The sequence below is a fragment of the Poecilia formosa genome, unplaced genomic scaffold, assembly GCF_000485575.1.
Source record: "Poecilia formosa unplaced genomic scaffold, Poecilia_formosa-5.1.2 Scaffold102, whole genome shotgun sequence".
NCBI lineage: Eukaryota > Metazoa > Chordata > Actinopteri > Cyprinodontiformes > Poeciliidae > Poecilia > Poecilia formosa.
In genome coordinates this window covers 959,199-983,771 of record NW_006800041.1, presented here as the reverse complement: position 1 = coordinate 983,771, position 24,573 = coordinate 959,199, and the positions used below count along the sequence as shown (strand labels likewise).

Genomic DNA, 24,573 nt, shown 5'->3' with positions numbered 1-24,573 from the left:
CTTTGATTCTGTTTCCTTTTCTTTATTTTTTAGCAAAAACAAGAATCCTTGGGTTCAAGGTCATGAACTGAAGGACATTCTCTGTTAGGATTTACTGGTGGAGAGTGAAATTCATGGCTCCATCAACATCTGCAATTCTTCCAGGTTCTGAATCAGCAAGGCCGCCTAAGACCATCAGGCTTGACAGTTTTAGGAGTTTTTTTTATTTTGAAATTATGGTTTTATGCCAAATGCAACCACATGCACAGCTTCCAAATATTTCATTTTTTTTCCTTTTCAATATTTTAGCCTCCTTCCTGTTCTTTTTAAGCAGTTTCTTGTTTCTACAGGTCAGGCAGTAATAAGCTGTTGGTGTGGTTAGTAAAATCCAAACAGAAACGTGGTTGCTCACAGTTAAATTGTGATTTAACAAAGGGGCCAGTTGTATTCTCACATAGGATTAGATTGGCTGGATAGCTTTTTTCCATTAATAAATGAAATAGTGACAAAAAAACAGCTTTTTAAATGACTAAGACTATTTTTTTCTAGCATTAGAATGAGTTTGAAAATCTCAGACCTTTAAAAGTGACAAAAAAACATAACTCTGTACACATAGTGAACAGAGGCATAGTGGACTTGGCATAAAACACAAGATGTGGATAAAAAAATGTCACAACTGGCTCATAGTGTGTCCTATTGAAAACAAAATAAAAAATATTACTGATGGGATCAAACATAAAAATGCAAGTACCAAAAACTAAAACATCCATCGAAAGACTGCGAGTTTAAAGATGATTACAACAAGCAATTTAAGTTACCACAAATGTTTGCGTTTTGCATCATAGCCATACAGAGATTTACTTTATGGGTGCATATAGAGAGAAAGGATAACTCTGCAAGCTAAACAGCTCTGCTGGCCACAGTGACATGTGGTGATGAGACCTCTATGGCCCATTAGTAGCAGACTGATATCCTACTTCCAAATTAATCCACAGACTAATCAAGCATGGGGATGTTGGTGCACGATGGAGGAGCAAGAGGAGAGAGAAAGATTGAAAAAGATGGGGGGAGGAGATTAGGGATGGAAAAAACAGGCAAAGACAGGTAGAAAAAGAGCCGCAGACTGATTGTAAAAGACGGACAGGAAGCGTCTGGAGATGTGATAACTAGGCAGATATAAACAAGAGGGAGTGAAACAGAGTTGTGAGGATAAGCTGTGTATTGATTTAACACAGTCCACCACCCCCAAATCTTTTATATTCACACAAATGAAATGTATGTAGCCACACACGCCCGGTCCAACTCTGGGGTCATTTGAGCCTCACCACTCCGAGTCACACTGCAGTACCTGAGAGTAAATCTTATTTAATGTTTCCCTAATTAGAATCAATGGAAGCCCATTTCCAAACCCTGGGCTATTGTTCTGTTCTCAAACAATCAATTGGGACGGTGAGGCTGGGGACTGGGCTGCAGACAGACAGGCTGTGTGAGTGTTCCTGTCTGCGAGGATGACAGAGGCGCAGGAGGATTTTGTGTGTGACAGAAATAAAAGTAGCTGTTTAACAGAAAATAGGAGGAATATTTGGACTTGTCCTCTATTACAAAGGACAACCTTTTGCTACATTAACAAGACTAACCATAAACTTTATGTTGAGTGCTAGTACACACTCATCCTCTTTGCATGCCAACATAAACACAGTGCACACAAAATCAGTTTATCCCATCATTTCAATAATTAGTGTTGCAGAAGTCCCAATAAGCTGCTGTGCAGCCATTCAGCATATTGGCCTAGAGCAGAATATGCTTCAGCTTTAGGCAAAATGGGCTTTGGGGAGCAAGCTGCTAAACACCGCTCAATCTGCACAGCGTGTGTGTGTGCGTGCGTGTGTGTGTGTGTGTGTGTGTACGTTGTGTGTACAAGCAGACGGTTAGCTAGAGAGCTAACTCTAGTTTGATGTGGTTGCCAGATTGGATTTAATCCGGATTAGGGTTACGGCTGTTCTCCTGCCCACCCTCCCTGTTCCTCCTTCTCTCTCTGTCTGAGAAACGCTCTCATTTAGGCTTAATCTCCCCACGTCTCTACCTGTCCCTGTCACTCTCACTCACTCTCGCTTGTTAGATGTCCACTCGTCGTGCTCTGGTTTTTATTCTCTGAAAAAGCAGCCGATCCAACAGAAATTAAATTAATATACTTATGATGGGAAATGATCTTAAAAAGATAGCAGTAGAAACAAACAGAGATAAACATTGTTCCAAACAGCTGGGTTTCTTTACAACCTGTGTTTCCAACTTTTTATTTGCAGGTTAAGACAATTCAGCATTCGGACACAGATTACACACAGTTGTTAGATCCGAAATGTGTGTGAAGGTTTATTTTCTTACATGGCTTTTTTGGAGGCAAAGCCAGCTGTGGGTTCAGGTACGGGCTGTTGTCTGCATCTATTCGGCGTTTGTATTTTTGTCTTCCCCCGCGAACCCTGTCCAGACGAACACCTGGAAGACATATCAAAGAAAGGAGACAAGTATTATTTTCGTGAAGGCAAAAGAGACACTGATGATAATAAACACGTCATGGTCTTAAGCACATTCTAACTCAAGAAAAAAAACATGTGAAAGCAGACATCTCCACTTGAGTATGTGTAGTTTTTTGCTTATTAATAAACTTATTTATTTACTCTTATGTGTTTTTCTAAACTTTTTTTTTTCTTTCTTTTACTTTTAGAATCGACTGAAAGCCACAGAGACACTATTTCAGTTCCACTCTTTTCCCACATTGTTTTACTGGTTTTCTGGCTTCATGTTGCCCAATCTCTGCCTCCCGATTGCTGTCTCCCTCTCTGTCTCGTTAATTAATTGACACAAAGGAGTCCTAATTGAATTAGGCCTATCCCTCAAGGGATTGGATGTTACCGTGGTTACCACTTAAAGGTGGATAAAGAAGACAGAGGTGTTATGTGCTTTAGAGGAAGAGAGGGAAAGACTGAAGACGATAGCAGCAGAAAGGAGAGAAGAGCAGGCCTGAAACACTCTGAAAGTTTTGAAAGCACACAGAAATACTTCTGTACTTTTATGCCAGTGAAAATGAAAGCAAGTAACTTGGGAGAGAGATGAAATATTTGTTCAGAATTGTTTTTATTCTGATGCCTTAAAAATTAGCTTTATGCTAAACAAATGTGCAAGTGTTGATGGCACTTTAAAGATCGACAAACTTGCAATTAAAACCAAAACCATGCACATCAATTTTTAAATAAAGCAACTGATTTTTTTTGCACATATTTTCTAACTACAAGCTGTTTAAACTTAAAAAGCTTTTTGGGTTTAAGTGTTACAGGTAAGATTTATTTTTCTAATGAGTGACTGTAGCCTATAGATAGTAACACCAGAAATCAAAATGTGTAAATTTAAAGTGTGAGGCGTTAGATATTTTTGCTGTCCTGGAAAGGGCATGGCATCCTTTATCACCTGACCTAAACCCCGATAACAACTTGTGGACCTTTCTTAAACAGGACATTTAAAAGGGAAGGAGAACAGCCCAGCTCTCTGAACAGTGTGTCTGGGAAACACCTGCAGGTGATGCCAGAAACATTTGATAATCAACAGTTTAAAAAACTGACAGATTCCATGCATGGGAAAGTTTGTTGCCGTTGTTGAAAGAGGTTTGGTCTTTGATTTGTAGCTTGACAAGTCAGTTTAGTTGCAAATTTTAAAAGGTTAATTTCACATTATCTGGTGAAAATAAAAAGTCAAATGGAAAAATGTTCATCTTTAATTTATTTGCATAATAATTCTGCCCTCTACATTTGCCCAATAACTGTGCATACATGGATTTTATAAGGAAGCCCAAACCTCACCCTTACTTTCTTAAATTTTAAGATCCGAGGTTTGTTCTGGTCCATTATGGTCGCTGTGTGTGTGTGTGTGTGTGTGTGTGTGTGTGTGTGTGTACGTGTGTGTGTGTTTTATTGACAATCTAAATCTAAAATTCTAGACTTTCTTTACTTATCTTGACCTGAAGATGTGAATTAGCTAAAAGCTATAATCTGGTACTGCGTGTCGAATGGTGACATTTATGTTAAAGCTGTTTGTTGCCCCTTTTTTAAGTAAAGTTAACTATTATTTTGAATTTACTTAAAGCACTCTAAATACTTGATAAAATGGCTTCTGTCTAATAATTGTGCAGATAGTATGTACATAGACAAAAATCTCCTTTTGTTATTTTTGACATAAAATTTGTAGCAATTTCAAAAAGTGGTTTCTACAATATGCTGAGAATAGTACTACTTCTAAGTACTACATTCATTACGACAAAAAAATTATTTTACTAACCAACAGCAACACTTGGAAAGATTTTCTTGGACACATTGCACATTTAAATTATTTCACCGTTTTGTCACTCTACAAAGCAAAGAAAGATTTGCTCGCTCACAGAGATCTAAATCATTTGGAAAATATGCAGACCACGTTCAAAACAACACAGAGATTTAACATGAAGATTTCAATTGCCAGAAAAGGAAAAATATCACAAAGGATAAACCAGACCTGCGAGTACTTATAGATGTGCTTTATATCTAGCATATTTAAACTGCCCACAATCCTTTCTGAATGACGCAGGCACTCATCAACTCCATGGTGTGTGTGTGTGTGCGTGTGTGTGTTCATGTATGCAACTGCTTGAGGCGGAGATAGGGGGACAGAAGGACTGACAGTCCAGGTACAGCAGGGGGCCCAGTGTCAGCAAACGGTCAAGAGACTCTTAACACTAGGAGGTACAAACCTACTCAAACACCTATTCTGGGCTTTTGCCTCTCACATACACACTGAAACTACATCTACATTTCTGTAACCCACACCGGCGTGTCGTGTTTGTAAGCCCTGACAAGAAGCACGTTCACAAAGCACTTGGGTCACTGGTGTTACTGAGAAGGGAGAGGCAAATGGAAAAGCAGGTGTAGAAATGGTAAGGGACAATAAAATGAAGAGCGATTTAAATTTTCTGGTGCAAGCAATCATTAAGCTGAAGAAAAATGCTCAGTTTAAAATCAGCACAAAAAACGGCAGGGACCCCTAAAACAACAATCGTGACACCACCAGCGTGGCCACAAAATTAAAAGGCAGCATGACATCAAAACAGAAATAGAATTAAAAAAAAAACAGAAAGCAGCTGCTGTAATGTTACCTATGTGAGGAGAGAAGCCACATAAATACCAGCGTCTACAAATAAACCTGAGGTTCTTACCCACCTTATTCAGTACTGTACATAGACTATATACTGTATTTAGTCTATGTACTAAATACCTAATCATTAAAGATGATTATATGTTGAAATAATATATCCAGACAACTCAATCCAGAATATTATTCCAAATTCTAGTTTTTATGAAAATGTTCATTTAAATGGATGGCTGATCATTTAATGTTCCTATATATAACTAACTTAGATAGAAAACTTGCATTAGCTCCTCTCATGGTAAACAAATGTATGTCTTTTCAATCAGCAATGTCTAAATAAATAATCCAGTTTTATGTTTTGCAGAGTACTTTGTGGAATATCACATCATTTGTCGTTAATCAAGGTATTTTTGTTGTGGTTTTACAACCACAACAAAACCTTTTTTCTAGAGAAAAGGTTTCTAGAAACCTTTTTTTTAAGGTTTCTAGAAACCTTTTTTTAAGGTTTCTAGAAGATTCTCCGTTTGCCCTAGGCTGTAAAAGTGTGGGTGTCATAAACCAGATAAGGAGCTTTTCACTTCAACTCTCTAATAAAGAGTTAAGTCTTTCAGCACAATATACTTGCACGATTTTTGAACGCTTTCTTTTACATTCCAACTTTCAATTCTCTCTCCTCCTGGTGCAACTAAAAGACCCTGAATTCACTTCATAAAGTGTCCCTTCTAACTACCTCATCTATTTTCCACCAAATTAACTCTCTCTCAGCACTGATTAATGGTCAAATCTAAATGAATCAAATTAAAAATTGAAAATTATATTTCCAAAGCTCACAAAAAAAGAGACAGGAGGAAGCTCGTAGGAGAGTGAGAGTGTGTTAACTCCTCTTAACAAATGAGCCTTCAAACCATAAAGAATGACCGAGAGAGGGGGAACGAAGGAAGGAGATGAGAGGGGAAAAAAAGACGAGAGAGAAGAGGGCCGTGGGGGAGCAAATGTGGAAATTAGAAATAATGAAACATAAGAGGGAAAGAGAAGAAAGACTGAACACAAAACAGAATGTAATGACTAAAAATAAATAAAAAAGAGCTCTTGTACGACATGAAATATGAGGAAAGAAAGAAAATCTGAAGAATACAGCATACTTTGCCTAAGAACATGAACTTTTCATGTTACAACCTGAATCTTCTGTGTTTTATTTGGAACTTTATGCATCAGACCAGCCCAATGGGGTACATAAGTATGAAGTGAAGTAAAAGATACACGGTTTAATTTGTTTTAAACATAAATTTCTGAAAAGTGTGGCGTGCATGTATGTATTCAAACCCCCAAGTGAAATCCAGCACAACTTCCCTTCACAATTCACCTTATTAGTAAATAGAGTCAACTTGTGTGTAATTGACTAGAGAAGCATTAGTTGAAGAAAATGATTGAAAATTTGTATTGGTAATTGGCTTCCTTTGCGGTTTGCCACAAGTTATGTGGAGGACAAAGAAAAGAATGTGCTCTTCTTACATAAGATCAATCTGGCTCACATGCATAAAGCTGTGTGACAAAAATAAATAACGCTGCGCGTAACCCTAAACACACCATAACCATTGGTATGACATGATATGTCCAGAATATATGCAGGAAAACTTGACAGGCGATTACAGAGTGTTAACTCAGGTGGATTAAATATAAATGAACACCAAGCTCATTGTAATATGTAAAGTTATGCAACGATGCAAGAGATTCAAAGGAGTGTGATTATTTTTGCATGACACTGTCGATGGAGACAAACCAGAGTGATGTCTACAAGAAAATCCAACTAGCAGCAGCCCTGAACTTGCACTCTCTCACACACAGAACAAATATCCCAACATAACTGTTTTCCTGTCACTGGTATGTTTTCTAACTTTTTCGCTCTCTTGCCAATATTGTGTTACTTAAGTTATTTTTCATTCTTTCAGTTATGCACGCACATCCACCAAAGTGTGCTCACAAACACTGCGACAGTGATGAAGGTGAATGATTTCTATCGTGGGAATATTGCTGGCTGTCAATAGCCCGATCCCCACTGATCATATCAGGATAGATTTTTTTTTTTCTTTTTTACACCGTGCTGGCGTCACTCTGTGTCAGCACATGTGCGTGTGCGTGCGTGTGTGTGTGTGTGTGTGTGAACAGATGAAGGATTGCGAGCGAAATGCCTTTGACACCTGAATGCACATGCAGGAGAAAGACAGAGGGGAGAGGAAAAGTCAGAAGAGGATGGAAGGAAAAACAGAACACAGATTGATTTCAGATGGTCAATGAAAATGGTGAGAGAATTGGGGGATAAATAAGAGAGCCGTGGGAAGGAGCAAAGGGGGGGGAGTAGGTAGACAAGTAAAATGAATGAATTTTTGTAGATCACAGCCAAAAGGAGTTAACTGTAGATAGACGGTAAAAAAAGGCAAATAGTGGGAGACAAAGGAAAAGAGAGAAATGAGGGACCACATATTCCTTCGGTGTATTAACTGTGTTGAAGTCACCTTAAACTAGTTTTGGACTTAGATGTTGTGTATATGTGTGTTACGCTGCAGTGTGGATGTAATAACATTACAGTTTTTCCTGTGCGGCTTTATGGACTGATGGGTGACTGCAGTGGGCAAGACAAGAGCCCCATTTAAATCTAGAGTGTGTATCTGTTACTGGTATTACTTGTGTCTGAGGACATAAATCTGCTGACACGTTAACATCGCTGGGACTCATCCTTTTTGCTGCAAAGCGTAAGCCTTTTCAGCACGAAAAAACCCCTCAAAAAATCTGAGCATAACACTTAAAATGTAACAGTTAATAATGAGTAACCGTATAATTATGTATTGCATGAATAAATATAGGTTGAATCCAGAGAAAGACACACACACAATGAAAACTGAACATATTTTATGTGCGTCAAAAACGTTTAGAATACACTGGTGATGTCAGACATTTGTCCGATGTCAGAGATAAAATAAAGGCGGTATGAGCGAAGTTGAGAGGCGAATGTGTGGTGTCATGCAGTGATGTTTGTTTAGACCAGAACAGATCTGAACAGCCGTGCCTAAGGCAGTGGGCAGGTGGCTGTCACTGGAGTGTGAATTTGTAGCTGCGTGTGAGTGAGATCGAGTGAAGTACCAGAATAAGTATGGTCTTCTTTGCGCGCATAACGCATTGAAACTACAATCTGAATACTCCACTGCACATTTAAAGCATCTTAAAAATACCTCAATAGAACTAATTATTTATAAACTGTTAAAGTATCAAAAAACACGTTTTCATATGTGTCTAAATTGGAAAAAAAAGAAGAAAAAACATGCTGCAATTTGTGAAACATCAAATACTGTCATGTCTGTGCACCATGTGTATTGTTTAGGATGCATGACAAGTTTCTGTAAAGCATGTGTCCTGGGAGGAAGGCTGTAAAATTCACAAGGCCCTACTGTCTCAGAATAGTTTGATGATGAAAAATGTAGTTCTCTTTTCACAGTCTGTGAATGCTCAATTTGTCAAATAATTACTAGCTAAATCAATTGCAATAACAACAATTACTTGGCGTGAGGTAAGTAAATTTTCACCAGTGCAGATGGAAAGTCTGCATAGTGTAGCTTATACATTGTTGCTATTTGATCATAGCTGCCACATTTGAAACCTACACACACACACACATTATATATATATATATATATATATATATATAAGTACTTATATATACCTAAGCTACAATATAACATGTGTCAGAAGGTACTGATTAAAAGGCAAGGCAAAATACAAAGAGTTGTGATTGGACTAAAAGACATTTAGAAGCAGCCCACCTTCATATTTGCCTGTCTAATTATTATGTGAGAGTGTTTCTGGTTGCAGCTTTGCCTGCTAAAATTCCTCCTTTCTTCTCTCTTCGCAAAGAAAGCATTCGTGAAAGAGAGCGGACCACTTAGGCCGATCTCTCGTCACTCCACTTCCATTATCGCTTCTTTCTAGCAGGGATGCAACCAGATGCCAGAAGCACAATCACACACAGTCATGCAGGACAGACACTACAGGGCCAGATTTAGATACAAGGCTCCCATGGGGGGAACTCCAGACGCCACCAGTTGTCTAGCTCTCCCGTCTTTTGTTTTTCCTCAACTCTCGCCTCCTTCAATCTCACCATCACCCCCATTCATCCCTTTTGTCATTCTCCTTTTAGGTCCCCTGTTGTTTATTTATTATCACATCTCTACGCCATTTTTTTCTGGATCATTATATATGTACCAGAGTAATTGAGAAAGACAAACTAAACACAAACTAGTTGATTTAGTTGACATGCTCTTCTTCAACCATTTAAGTCAAGCAATCGTCTACATGGTTGCAGGGGCAATGAGGGTGGATGCCAGCAATCAAGATAGCTGAGCTTTCAGTCGAGTTAAGAGCCACACACACTACCAGCTGTACACACACACACACACGCACACACACACACACACACACAAGTAGCAACACTCACACAGACTTGGGCCTTCCACCTGATCTCACTCATTAGGTCTCAGAGGCTATGGGGAGCAGGGCCAAAGCTGGCACTAGGTGTTAATTTGTGTGTGCATACGTGCGTGTGTGCGGCACGGCGCCAAGGTTTATATCTGCAGTCTGAGGACTTGTCCCTCTAGAAGCACAACCATCCCAATCCAGCTGGCCATTTATGACTTTATAAAAATGTAGGCATTGGATTCAGCGCATTCTGCCTGCTCATTCAGGATTCATCTTCAAAGTCGCTGCTGAATCTGAGCAAATTTGTCAGAATATGTACGGTATATGTGTCTGTTGAATACTGCTGCATGACTCTGCCAATTCCTTTCATATTTACATGTTTAATCTGTGCTTTCTAATGATAATAATTCTACAAATCACAGCTGATGTTAGACATGTAATGTCTGTAATGTATGCAATGTTTGCAGTTAGGATTACTTGACATCTCCAATCTTGCTCCTACAGTTTTTACCTGTGGTCTAGCTGCTCTATCATCCCCCTTACCATTTCTCAGTAGATTTGAGCCCCACCCCAATGACCTTTTGGTCTTCAGCTGACGCATCATTACGGTCCCATTAAAAATGGACAGCCAGCCATTGCCAGAGGGGTCGTTCTCATAATACAATAAGAACGTCTTTTAATTGTCTTGCTCTGGAAATTTGCTGCTACATATTTGTGGGTGGGTGACTAAGGTTTGTTCCTGAATGACTGATTTCCAGTTTGTTCAATGACCGTTTTGCTCTCCTCTTCTTCCTCACAGTAGATGATGTGTAAATGCATCGTCAGCTCATTCATAGATCAGGTAGTGAGTTTAAGAGAACATGTAAAAACAGATATCTGCTCTGAGTTTGTTTCCTGACCCCCTGGCCTCTTGTTCTTCAGGTTCCCATCTACACACAAACACACACTCACATACTGTTCCTTACTGCCTCACTTGCTCTTCATCTCACCCTCTCTGTCTCCCAGGGCGACAAAGCTAATTTGAGGCAGATCTTGCCCTAAGGGGTAAACTGCAGCATCTACACACAAACATGCCTCCATTCCCCCTCCCCCCCTCCCCCCCACTCCACCCTGACCACTTTATCTTCACCTTTCTGCCGTGAGCTACCCCCTGACAACCACAGTTAGCACTGACGCTAACTGATCTAGCCACTTACCATCATCATCTATGCAATTTTGCAGTAACACTGTCAACACCAAGAAGAGAAGAATGAAACACACTAAGTAATGTTCACACACACACACACACACACACACACACACACACACACACACACACACACACACACGAGTCTGCTGAGGATTTTTTGTTCAATATAATACAATTTCTAGCCATGTGAAATAAGAGTGATGTGACATGTAGTTTATGACACAGGCAACTTCTAAGCATGAATAAGCATATACATGCATTATAAAAAGTAATGAAAATAAAATTCATGATGTCAACATGGGGAGCCAAGCATGAAATGAAATGAATCTGGGTTCTTGGTGAAATTTAGCAGCGATTAAAGTGGAAGTTTTCAGAAAAGATTCAAATTAGATATACGTCGACTAGCCATAATATGATCAACTTCTTACATTCGGATGCAAAAGGGGCTTACTACAGATTAATTAATTTAATGTCTTGATATAAATATGGAACGTTTAGATGTTAACACTGTAGTGATTACAAACATCATTGATTTGTCATATGAAAATATCAACTAAGAAAAAAAAGAAGAAGCAATTGTTACCTTTTTGAAACTGTCTCAAATTTTCCACTTAGAATTATATTAGAACTCAGACCTCCTTTTATAAATGGTAGCATACTGGGAAGTGATGAATCTGTAGAGGTTTAAGATAATAGCTGAGCATGGACCAATAACAAAGGTTTTCCCAAAAGAACATTGTCATTGTCACAAAATAAGTAACGGCTGAATGGTAAATATGCTAATGGCTAAAAATGTTTAACGCTGCTATACATTAAATCTATTGATATTTCGCAAAGGTCTAAGAAGAATTAAAATTACCAATGAGAAAATGGATATATCAATTCTCCAAATGAGCCTTATTCATATGAAGAGTGGGGCCCCTTGTATTAAATTCACACTCTGCACAACAAATGGGGTGGCTGTGGTCTGTCATGTTGATGTATAGATATGCAGCCTCATGTGAATGTGCATGATATATGTGTGTAGAGCAGGGAGGCAGTTGTAACAAAAGGCAGCTATTTGTTTGCCTGCTCTCGACAGAAACACACAAACACATGTCCCTCAGTTGCGTTCCCTCTTTTTCCAGTGGAATGTGTCATCCATCATTTTATTTTATTTTTTAAATTTGTAAGATTTAGGAGTTCATTTCTGTTTTTTTTTTTTTTTTCTTTTCTGTAGTTCCCCTGTAATAAAAGCACAATTTGACACAATTTTCTTTTTAGAGGTTTTAGAGTCTTCTGTGCTAAGCTACTACTAGCTTTGGTCCAACTAAAACAAGATTTCATTACCAAAGCGCCTTTAAATAGCGTTCATTTAGAGTAATTTGTTTCAAACTGGTTTTAAGGTAGCAGTGACTCAACAACATCCCCTTTGAAATGTTGACTTCCACTGTTAAATGATGAACTTAAAAAAATTAGACAAAGCTTTCTGGTTGTGATGAAAATCTCTAAACTCATTGTTGACTTAATTAAGGTGAGTTCATTCAAGTATGGACACAAATGTCACCCCAAATTACTTTGTAATATAGACTCCATTTACAGAAAAATGTACAATTAAAATGAACAAATACATTTCATATAGACTGATTTAAATTCAATTACATGCATTTCTCCTTTCATCCTAAAGTAAAATACAGTTCACAATTGGTAAAAAGGGATTTGTCCAAGAAAACCCAGGTGCGCTATCTAAATCATTATTACTTTATTTTTTAAAATTACCCATGTAAGTAAACATAAAAATAAAAATACTCAAAGGCTTCCAGAAAACAAAAACAAAAAACTAAACACTGAAATGATCCAGGAAGCCTTTCATTAAGTAAAATTTGTCACCTTATATGTAAAGATTAAAATGATCTGCAATTAAGTACATTTTAAATCCTTACTTTTCCTTTAAACTTAAAGGGATTCAAAAGTGACTTCTCATTCCTGAATATCTCACAATTTAAAAAAATATTTTTCCCCCAAACTCTTAAATAAAAAAGTGTGACTTTACAAACACCATAGCAAAGAGCTGCGTCGTCTCTACGCCAAGTGAAAGGAAGCAGACTGGACGTGTTAACTAGTAGACTGTTGGAGTTGCCAATATTACATTCGACTGCATGTGTGTGTCTGTTAACAGCCACATACACAAGATAAAACTCTAGAGATGAGACATAGGTTGTGCTATGTCAGATCAACTGGGAGAACAAATGCTACGACAGCAGCTTGTTAGAGAAAAGTGTGTGTGTGTGTGTGTTTGTCTCTGCAGAAAAAAGATAGACTGAGCAAACTTAGTTGCTTGCAATTATTGCAGTTTCATCGTGATTAGAAGAAAAATGTAACTGTATTTTTGTTTCAATTAAAACAATACCGCAGTTACTCTGTAGATGCATGTATAGGAAGACATGGTATTCATATTTTAGAGTTCTTCCATTACCGTACGACACAAAACAGGATCAGAAAAAGCTAAATAATTCTGAGTGGTATAAGACATGGGGAGAGACGGAGGGTGGGTCGGCTGGAGGGAGGGCTGGCACGGTGTCGGCACCGGCATGCTCCCTGACCACTGGAAGGAAGGGGGCGCGGGCCAGGTCTCCCATCAATTACAACCTTGACCCTTCGCTCCTCTCCTTTCTTGCCGTCTCTCACACACTTTCTGCCTCATTCAACCATCCTCCCCCTGCCTCTCATCCTCCCTTGGTCCCCCTCCTCTGCTCCTATAAATCAATCTCTTACCCTCCCTCCCCCTGTCCCTCCATCTCATCCCCAAGGCTTCTCCCACCTTCACCATCCCTCTCTCTCTCCCTCTTTTTCTCTATATACCTTCCTCGTCATCCCTCCCCACTCCTCTCTGCCTGTTTTCATTGCTGGAAGTGCAGTGGGAGTAGAAAGGTCAAAGGTGGGCATACAGGAGAGAACGAAAGAGGCAAAAGGCAACAAGGGAATGTAAAAATGAGAGAGTGAGTGTATTTAATCAAAGTGGTGTTGGAGCAGATAAAATCTTTTGTTTTTTGGCTTTATCTGTCTCTGGGCAGCTACTGAAAGTGTTGGTTGTTGTCTTAGCTCTTCGTCTTCTTCATGTAAATTAGAAATACATGCTTCTTGTGCACTTTTGTTCAAAGGTTCACATTTATACAGCTAAATCTTCGTCCTTCAAGAGCTGAGATGTTCTCTAAACATAGGCACAGGTGTTACCTGGTGTTGCATTGGGTAATGTGTGGGAACAGAAAGGTATGAAAGTGAACAAAAAAGTTGCTCAACGTAAAAAAGTATTTGGAAAAACAAACAGCAAATCCAGAGGATATTTCTAACTGTTTTATGTGTTTTACATGCAGGATTGTTTGATAATAACGACACACACTGATCTCTTTATTTTTATTAGGCTTTTACTTTTACATAAATATATCTCATTGCTAAATAATTCAGTGTTGACCATACTCCTAGTATATCTGCAGTCAGCATTTAGGCATGAATATTCGATCCCTTTTTTGGCAGCATTGGTAAAGTTTATTTAAGTTGGTTGGGTTCCTGGCACAGACACAGTGTTATTCATAGACCACATATTTTCAATAGGATTGAGGTCAGGGCCATTCCAGAAGCAGAATGCTGCTTTTAAATCCTGCTTTATCTATTCTGAAAGCAGTTTGGGAGTTTGTTAGGGAAGACTGCCTGTTGCAAATTCTAGCTATGTCCAAAATGTCAGTCACAGGATGTCACCCCTTAGGTGAAAGTGGTTAAAATGTTTAAAAACCTTTCTGCACACCATTCCTGTCTACTAGAGAAATATTTTATGGTAAGACAAGCCAAAGGTTGGGCTATTTGTGCTTAAGTATCTTTGGAGGAGTCAAGATGAGGCTTTTAAATCTAGAACCAATGTGTGTTAAGTATAGGAGAGTCAGCATCATGCTGTGGGTTAGATTTACTACTAGTGCTGTTGGTATGTTGCATAAACAGAAACAATTACAAAAGGGGAGGGCAACCTCCGTATTTACTTTCACCTACTAGAACATTGAAACTTGGATGTATCTGGATGTTCTAACTTTGACATTTATCCCAATCCTAGGTCTACATAAAAACTGGATTGGGAATGGAAAAGCAGGCCAACACACTCTTTGGAAACCAAAAACCCTAAAGGAAAACCAATGAATTTAAAGTAACTCTACCAATTTTACCAAGAAGAGTTTTCAAATATTCAGCAATGATTGTGTCAAAAATGTGTTGACGGCTACACAAAGTGTATGGTTGAAGTATAACTTTCTATGAAACATTGAACCAATTATTTTTAGGGTAAGTACATGTTTGAATTGAGGTGCTTAATTCTTACTTTAGGCAGATGAGATAAAATCAACAATAAAAACCAAATGTGTGCGCCTATTGCTTTCTTAAATTTGGCCTCAGTTTATCTAGACACATTTAAAAATGCCAGAAGTAAACAAGTTAACAAAAAATTGTAAGACGAGACCTTTTCCCTTACCCTCCCTCAGCATGCCCACAGTCAGACACTTCATAAAGCGGCAGGCCTGGCATGACTTGCGTCTTCTCTTGGTGATCTCACACTCGTTGGTAGCGGGACAGCTGTACTCAATGTTGCCTGTGGCATGCAGACAAGTTGGAGAAGGACAGAGGGAGAAGTTTAATAGCAGATAAAATACATCAACAGGCAGACAGAAAGGCAGACGTGGTGAGAGACACCAGAAACCCTCAGCACGCGTTTGAAGAAAACCAGAAAGCTTAAAGTTGAAGTTCAGCAAAGGTGTGAATGAAAATATGAATTTGTGAAATTGAATGAATTAATGGGGATGGGGTCTGTGAACGTTCGCTTCTAAGTACATTAGAAAATCATTTGAATGTTAATTCAGATTAAGAACTGACTCAATTGCTATTCCTTACAGAATGATGATGTATTCAAATATTTATTTAAAGTACTGATGATGGCTTACAAGAAAATTTCTACTGTTCAAAATTAGGAAAGTTTTGTCTGACTAATCAAGATGAGTTCCACTTTTTGAACTTAATTGCTAAATAAATACAATTCCCACAATATTCTAATCTAATAAGCTGCACTTATACTCTATCATCCCTTAAATTACAGCTTAATTTGGTAATAACGTCTACAGCTTTTGATCTGTTGGAATAAACTGAAACAATCTTGGTTCTTTTCTTTGCAGTTTCTGTTTATCTGAGGCAGTGGACATGTTATTTTAAACAGAATAAAGTTATCTTCTCCTCCCATGCCCACCTGACAACTACAGTACTCCAGCAGGCCGATACATCTCCCTCTGAAACAGAGTAAACAGTGATTACTATTGACTGCTGCAGCAGAGAGGATGTTTTCTCATTACTGGACTGATTAAGAAGCTAGTTAGCTCGGGAAAAGGCTAAATGCCCAAACACTTCCTAATGGGTAACAAGACACCCATTAATTGGCCCTGTTAGTTAAAGGCTAAACACTCTAAATGCTGAAGGAAATCCTACATCCTAATAGATGCAGTTAATGGGACTAGTTAGCCCACACCCAGCCTGTTCATGCTGATGCTGCAGGAGGACTAGATTAATTCTGCAGTTAAGCGGGACGCTTCCAGTGCAGAAACACTAAGTGTGAAACACTAAGTGTGCTAATGACATGGAATCTGCAAGGCCTAATGGGCACTGAGAAAAAAATTAGCAAAAAAACAGTCGAGCAATACGTGCTGCACAACAAAAGCAATTTTTAAACCTGGCAGTGTCTGAAAACCTTATCCATAAAAATCCTAAATTGACATAAAAAAATTTAGATTTTGATATCATGGTGGCACACAAGAATCAATCATAATATAATACTTTTTAAATTATATTTTTAAACACATTTATATTTACTAAAGATCTGGTGGAATCAGCTGAAAAGTAACAATCCCAAACAGTTTGTCATCGTCAGAGATCATAATTTTTATAAGTCACAATTCTGAACGTCATTCATTTCCCCTGATGATGACAAATTCTGATAATTTATAATTCCCGCTTTAAACTGGTAAGACACAAAAAGGAAAAGTACAACAACGTGATTAGAACCAACATATATGGACATTAAACTACATTATCCAACTAGATGAAAACATGCATGTTCATTCAAGCATTTAAAAAAAATACAAAACATTTACTGTTGAATAATACATCTTCAAAAAATATATTGTCTGAGCGGGTCCTCCACTACATGCCTCCTCAGACTCGGTTTTCCAGCCGTCGTCCATCTTTTGTCTCCAAGTGTTTGCTTTTCTCTTGCCGTTTCATAGCCCCACACCTCTATCTCCCGTACTTTGTCCTCCTCTACTTTCCCCTTTATCCCTCTTTCTCAATAAAGGAGTGATGGATGCAGGTTGTCAGGTGTTACTGGACTAAAGCCACAGAAACAGCAGCTGCCAGAGCCACTTCCTCCACACTGCGACACACACGTGCAAAAGCACGCCAGCCCACGCGTAGCACTAATTCCTTCCTACATCTATCTGCCCAGTCCGTCCTCCCCCTTCTCCTTCCTTGCCCACATTCCTTTCCCCATTTTATTGTTTATCTGCCCCTATCCCTCCACTCCTCTCCTGCCCCATGCTCTCCTCCCCGTCCAGCTGGAGGTGTTTTTTTGGTGATTACCTGTGGTTTTATTGGCTAATGGGTTGAAACACACCAATATGTCTGCCACTACCCATCTGAGGCTGGCCCTGCTTTCCTGCCAGGACAAACACACAAACACACACGCAGCAGGAACATGTGCCCAGACGTGCACATAAACCTTCGCTCATTTACATTTGGATGAACACTCAGACGTGCAGCCCACACAGAGGCACAAGATCCACTCTGTCCACACTGAGTAGCCAAAGATAACGTCACAATTCACTTTTTTTTGGTGCATCCAAGAATGTTTATCTTTCTGAACAACTTTAAAAAAAAATGTCATGAAAGAACTGTTAATCATATTTAATAGAGATTAGAAAACTGGTGGAGTAAATCTAAACAGAAGGTTTCATCTTAAGAAAAATCTGTCATTTTCTTATATTACAATCTTCTTTGACAATAGTCCTGCTACAAACTGCAGCAAAAATACTAAGTAAATTATAATTTTCCTTTTATTTTGGTAACATACACACTGCATCAGAAGGAGAGATTACAAACGCAGTGAAAATGAAACCTCTGAAGTCCAGGAACGTTCCGCTCTTTACGGCTTTTCAGGTTCACACTCGAAAAGAAGATTTCCTGTCAACACAGATACTCCAGCTACTGTATTTCCTTTGCAGAGGCGTCCTGCCCTACCACATACGTAATCTTTAACAAGCCCTCTAAATAAAACGAAACAAGTGAAATTGGTTGAACATTTGACCCCACAGCAATGACGGGTTAAACCTATAGAGAGAGTCACGACAAGGTTATGTGTGTGTGACCGTCTATTCATCTGTGTGCAGCGTGTGTCTTTACAGTACGGGTGTGTGTTTTTGCCTTTATCTCAGTGAGAGCGTGGGTGAATGTGTGTGTGTGTTCAAATCTAATCGGGATTTCACTGTGCTCTCGTGTCATCCCATAATAAACACATACGGGTCGTCTCCAGGTAGTTGTCACCATGTAGAATGTGAGACAACTTCCTGCCCACATTTTCCTTTCTCTCTTGGGCTTTACTGGGAAAGCTGCTTATCAGGGGGCAAAGGACGGCGAGCAGCAGATAGTTGAATGGATGGGAAAGCAGATAGATGAATCCCGCCTGATATGACTGACTGAATGGATCGATAATAGCTGGCTGGCAGCTGGTTATTGCGATGGTGAACTAAGTGACAAGACACCCGTCCTGTGAGCAGACGGATCCAATAAGTTTGAAATAAAATTAGGAAGTCCTAGAATACTTTTGCAAGAACATTAACAACCCTAGTTTTTTTTTTTTTTTTTTTTTTTTTTTTTTTTTTTTTACTTCTTGACTACTTTTTCTGCAACACTAAATGCGAAAGACTGGTGCTATTTATCCCGACCCCACTGAGGGACAAGGGTGTTCAGAAAATGGATGGATAGATGGATGGTGCTATTTAAATTAAGCATATTCAACATGGTGGTGCCCTTGTTGTTCAACACAAACAGACTATTCAAACATTTTCACACTTGTGATACGTCATACAAAATAATTTAATTGCCTCATTTCTGAGGCAGACATTTTGCTCTAGTTGACTCTAGTTTACTTTCTAGTTTTTGACTAGGTAGGTCATATAACGTTTTAGATTACTTTCCAGTTTGTCTTTGCAGCATTTCAGTGCAACTGAGGTTTCAAGTAATTGTACGAATTTAATATCCATGCCTCACTTAGGATAAAGGCATGGTCAAGCTGACCTTCACGAGTCACATAAAATATATAACGGTGATCACGCTGGGAGGTGATTATTGCTAAAAACCCCCAAAATCTGAAGAGTAAAGTCTGAATACCTGTACATGTTCTGCAATAATGCAAGCTCTAAGAAGACATAAGCAGCGGATTACAGAGCCTAATTCCTGTGCTCTTCTCATTATGTGGATTATTGCTCCATCCTGTCTTTACTCTACCCCCTTGCGTCGACTCCTGACCCGTAGACCTGACCGCTGCCCTTTCTCTGACACCATGTTATCTCCTAGAAAACAGGCTTACAGCAAACACTCTCCTGCCATGAGCAGCTAGATCTGGGAATGCAAACACTCCCAGGAAATTGTTTTTGCTGCTGATGAAGAAGAGGTCAAGGTTATGGGTGAAAATGGGAAGTGGCGTTAAAGCGCTGGTGTGTGTATTGCTGTGCTTGACCAGGAGTCTGTATTTGAGTGTGACTGTGCATCAGATGATCAAAATGGAAATGACGGGAGTGAGCGAAAGTAAAGAGAGTCTCGGGGTCATGGGGGGTCATGGTGATCTCTTGGGACTTTCATTCAGTGTCTTTGATTTTGAACAAATTCAAGGTTTCTGTTCAACAAGTTAAACGAACAAATTCCCAAAATTGATATTTAGATACTGTAGGCATTTTTTTTAACTAGGTAGGTTATATAAAAAGAAGTTGAATACTTCTAGATGCTTACCTTTATCACCTCATTATATCTCTGCTTAGTTTAACATTTTAATTTCACAAGTAAATAAACTGGAACCAAAAATCCCCTTTTACCCTTTTTTGGCGTATTTGGCGTATCCGTCAAATACGCCACAGAGTTAGTTACATCATGTGGGAAAAACCGAAGTTGAATTTGACAACAAATAAAGAGACAATTTTAACAAAATGGAAGCCAACCTTGAATGGTGCGTTTGAAGAAAGCCTTGCAGGCCTCGCACGACGCGACTCCATAGTGGTACCCTGACGCAATGTCCCCGCACACCAGGCACAACCTCTTCGGCATGGAGTTCAACATGTACTCGCACTTAATTTGCGAATCTTCCCCAATAGTTGATGAACAGTCCTCGTAACGTTTCGATCCGGGGCCTCCAGCAGGTCCCAGGGGTCCTGCGTTGGAACCGTAAAGGCTTGGAGAGTCCAAGCCGTTGGGGTGGCCGTTCATGGTGGATGAGTAAGACCCAGAGGCGTCGCTGGAGCCACCAGGGGAGTGATGGTTTAGACTGTCAGTCAGAGAGGCAGGACTCGATGGTTCAGTCTTTATGTAAGAGGACGGACAATTCGACTCTAGGTGGCGCTCCTTACTGGACATTCTGCAGAGAAGCCTACACAAACAGAAATGGGCAAAAGACACAAGAAAAGGGAAGGAAAGGACTGCCATTACTGCACATGTCATTTCAAACAGCAAGAAGAAGGAGTTCAAATTTGAATTGACTTTTATTTTAGGCAGTATATTTAAGGCCACGTGTGCAAATATAGACATTTAAAAAAAAAACTTAAAGCAATTCAAAAGAAACCTATCATTAGAAAAACCCTGTATTGAGAAGCAGATAAGCCTGTACATAGCAGCACATCGTCACACAGCCACATTCACATGCTCAGGTGTGAGGTCATCCGTCACTCTCAAGTCAATAGCAGCTTGTTCAACATGAAGGTAATCAGTAAGCAGCCCCTCTGACGCTCAGTCATCCCGGAGACAGGTCATACATACACAGACACGGATACATACATAGTCATACTGAGGCACACTCACATACAGGGTCAAACACCGCAGGCCAAGCAGTACGAGGAAACGTACATTTGGGAAAAAAGGAGCAGGTTGATCAGCATAACTTTATGATTATATTCCTCTGATCATCTTTTGTTCTGCGTCGCTTATTTCTCTCCCTTTTCTTGGTTTTCCTTCCTTCTCTCCCTAAGGAGGTGGGCTGGTGTCTTGTTAATGGCAGTTGTAATTAACAGCTATCTTCTCTCTGTCCATATCTTTCCATCCGTCCCTTTGTCTACCTTACTATCTATCTGCCTGTCTCCCTATCACTTCCCATTCAGCGCCATCTCTCTTTCTCTGCCCTCTCTCTCGCCTTCTCTTTCTCTTCACATTACTAGTCTCTGTCCCTCTAACCCTGCCCTCCCTCCTTTCACTCTCTTTCATTGTTAAAGGCAGAAAGCACAAAAGGGGTTTTTAATTAAGGCAGGATGCTGCTAAACGAGGGACTTCTAAAGTCCAGTCGGCCTGTAAAAGATCCCCATCCCACAGGGACCCATAAAACACAGACAGCGCTCCGACGGAAAATGGAGAGCTGGAATGGCGAATGAATACAGACGGGAAGAAAGAAGAAGATGAGCAGAATAGGAAAGAGGAATTGCGACTGACGATGGTTGATCGACTCAAAACTGTTTTTTCCCCAACAGCAGAGACATGTACTACATCCCCCGCTAAAATAAATAACTTCTTCTTCTAAAAACTTCTGAGATTTTCTTTAAAAACAAGGTTTTTTCTTTTCATAAAATGGTATGACATTTGTGATGTCTGATACTTTGGCCCCTTCACCTTTTTCCATCATGAATTTTATCCCACCTCATTCCTGCAAGTATACTTGAGGAACCCCCATTATTGGCGTCTTTGTTGCACACACCAATGTCTATAAATCCATTTATCTGATACTAAGGCAAGCCCCTTTCGTCCGAAATGAGGGTTCATTGTGGAAAACTGAGGAAACAAATCAAGACTGGGCAAAGTAGCTTACAGAGACAGAGAGAGCTCATAAAGACATGAGGACATAAAGTGCAAGAATAAGACAGAAGTGAGACACAGAGCATGTGATGGGAAGAAAGTGATGGCATGAAGTTGCCTTTGCTCCAACGGAGAGACTGAAAACAGCAGTGGCAGGAAAACGGGACTGGACTCATTTAAGCAGATGATGTGGTGGTGATGATTTAATCTCTCCTTTTCCCATCTTTATGCTCTTTTGTCCCCCTTCCTTTTCCACTGTCAATCCCTCTGAGTACCATTAAGCAAAAGAGTTTAAGTGCCAAAAGATCTCTTTCCATTTCAGTCTCTCTTTTCCTCCATCGTGTCCTACTCCTTGCTCTCTTACCCACTCTCACTCTGCTTATGAATGAAAAATAATTGCCATCGCAGGGGGAGAAATAAAAAAGAATAAAAAAAAGAAGACATGCGTGCAGAGGAGAGGCGTGGAGGAAAGAAGATTAAGAAATCACAGCTAGTGCGCTGTGCCAAGTAAGAGGTTGAATGCATTTATGTATGTATGTTATCAGTATAATTACGGCGCAATGTGGCGGCGGCTCAGTGCTGAAGGAGCAGTCCTATTGTACCTTTCTGCTCTTCAGATGAGTGTGAAGAGAGAACACAAGGGCTGGGTCTCACTTAGTTCTTCGTGTTTTCTTGTGCTCAAAAAAATGTATAAAAATTGAATCAACTGATTCAGTGTGTTTTTTTCCTATATATTGATACAGAATGTATATTAATGATGTTGAAATAAAAAAATGATAAATATACTGTCAGTTCTTTGCTCTTCTGTTTGGAGGAGTTGAATAATGTATGTAATGTGATTAATATCAGTGTTTTTAACAGCTGGGTTGATGTGAGTTATTTTCCTAGATCTCCAACTTAAACTACATTTTAAGAAAATAAAGCAAATAGTTCAATTATTTCCCTTCTGTATAATTAAGAAAACACACTGCCAATAACACTGGGCTGTAGCTAGAAGTGACAGAAAAATGTTTTTGCCTAAATATTAAAATTTAATCTGTAGTTTTGACTTCTAACCCACAGCATAGACATTTAGAAAAAAGTTTTTTTAACCTGATTTTACTGTATGATTAGAAACCTCAGTTACATCTTGCAATTAAGCCACATGGGTCAGAGCAAATATGTCTTTATGCATTTATCTGTTTTCTTTTAGTCTATTTAAGGAGGCTTTCTGTGTTGGGATGTTTACTCCAATGTAAAAACAAAACGTTGTATTTGAGCAAATAAGGTGAGAAACATGCAAGAATCCTTCAGCCCAAGAGTCATTTAGTCTAGAGCTCGCGGCGTTTTAAGGGCCAAATCATTGACTGAACAGAATTATAGTGTATAACTGATAATAAACTACACATGTAATTTTTAAATATATATTTTTTCTTTTTTTTAAAAACCAAGGAAAAAAATAAACCTTCTGACTTCTGTAAAGATTTTTAGCTAAAATAATGTCATAAATTCTACATTCTGCATCATTTTTTGTTGTTGTAAAAGTCACCAGAAGTTGCTAAATGACACGATCACTTAATTTCTGTAACTCGTCATCTGCAGATGATTAGGAACAGTAAAAGATTATTTTTTTAATCTTTTTTGTATGCAATCTACCCTATGAAAATTGACCAAAAGAAAATCACTAATAGAAATGCTGTGATTTAAAAAATAAAAATAAATACTACTTCTAATAAAATTATAAACAATAATAATAAATCAGATTTTTTTTTTTACATTTATATCCCACGCTGAAGGGGATCATTCAGCAGTAGCTTTGTAGATGCAATATACATTAGCCGTCTGGACATTTAGGGGTGGGGGTTCTGACTTAAGGAAGGACTGCTGTGAGTGTGAGAGGACCGTGCGAGCGCTTTGCAATGGGTGAGGGGCCCAGAACAGCACCGACGTTATTGAGAGAGTAAGAATATGAGCTTTCGAGTGACTCTCCAATTGCTAAATATCTCACCAATCACATTTTTGGAAAAAGTGTTGTTTTTGTTGATAAAACCCAAACTAATTAAATAAATATTGAGTAATGTAGACTTTGAAGATATTCACTGACATGACAGTTTTGAACTGAACCTGACTAAACTGGTCTTAAAGTGACACCACTTTCACTTTCATATCTTCTAATATTAACTATTCTGCAAACTCATCTCTCTATGGGATCATATACAAAAACAAACCATGTTGCCTTACAATACTTGCCTGTTTCTCCTTCTACACAGTTCTATTTCTGTTTTTGTTTTTTTTTTACAATTTTGCCACAATATAACACAGAAAAAGAGAAAGGAAAATAGAATGAGATGTGCGTAGACAGTTTCAAAGGCAAGGTGGGGAACCGTTAGCATGATAAGCTGTCAATAGAGCGGTGGGTTGATCCAGAGGACTGACAACTCGCCAGTCCAAACATGCAATCATCATATTAGTGACAACTACCTCGAAATGTGTTTATCTATGAGCTCCTTAAGTCTGCATCTGTGTGAAATTTTGCTTCTTCATTCTATGCAATCTTTGTAAAATTGTCTCACTAGACGGCAGCAATAAACACACTCTGATGCTCACATAACTCCAAACAGGTTTTATTTAGCCCTGCTGGTTTAAAAAGAAAAGAATATGTCCACAAAATAGAAAAAAATAAAATA

At 39.0% G+C, this 24,573-nt stretch overlaps 1 protein-coding gene across 9 annotated transcripts in view; it reads right to left on the bottom strand.

Moving 5' to 3' along the window:
- The window catches only part of esrrga (estrogen-related receptor gamma a), a 263,653-nt gene that overhangs the window by 29,389 nt on the left and 209,691 nt on the right, over positions 1–24,573 (bottom strand). For 6 of the 9 annotated variants that reach the window (XM_016674828.1, XM_016674825.1, XM_016674823.1 and 3 more), the window contains 3 exons: positions 20,074–20,498; positions 15,285–15,413; positions 2,362–2,472 (listed from right to left, as the gene is read on the bottom strand). In XM_016674828.1, coding sequence (XP_016530314.1) covers positions 2,362–2,472; positions 15,285–15,413; positions 20,074–20,498 — 665 coding nt within the window. The remainder of the gene's footprint in view (positions 1–2,361; positions 2,473–15,284; positions 15,414–20,073; positions 20,499–24,573) is intronic. The other 3 variants (XM_016674827.1, XM_016674824.1, XM_007559086.2) reach the window with 1 other exon arrangement.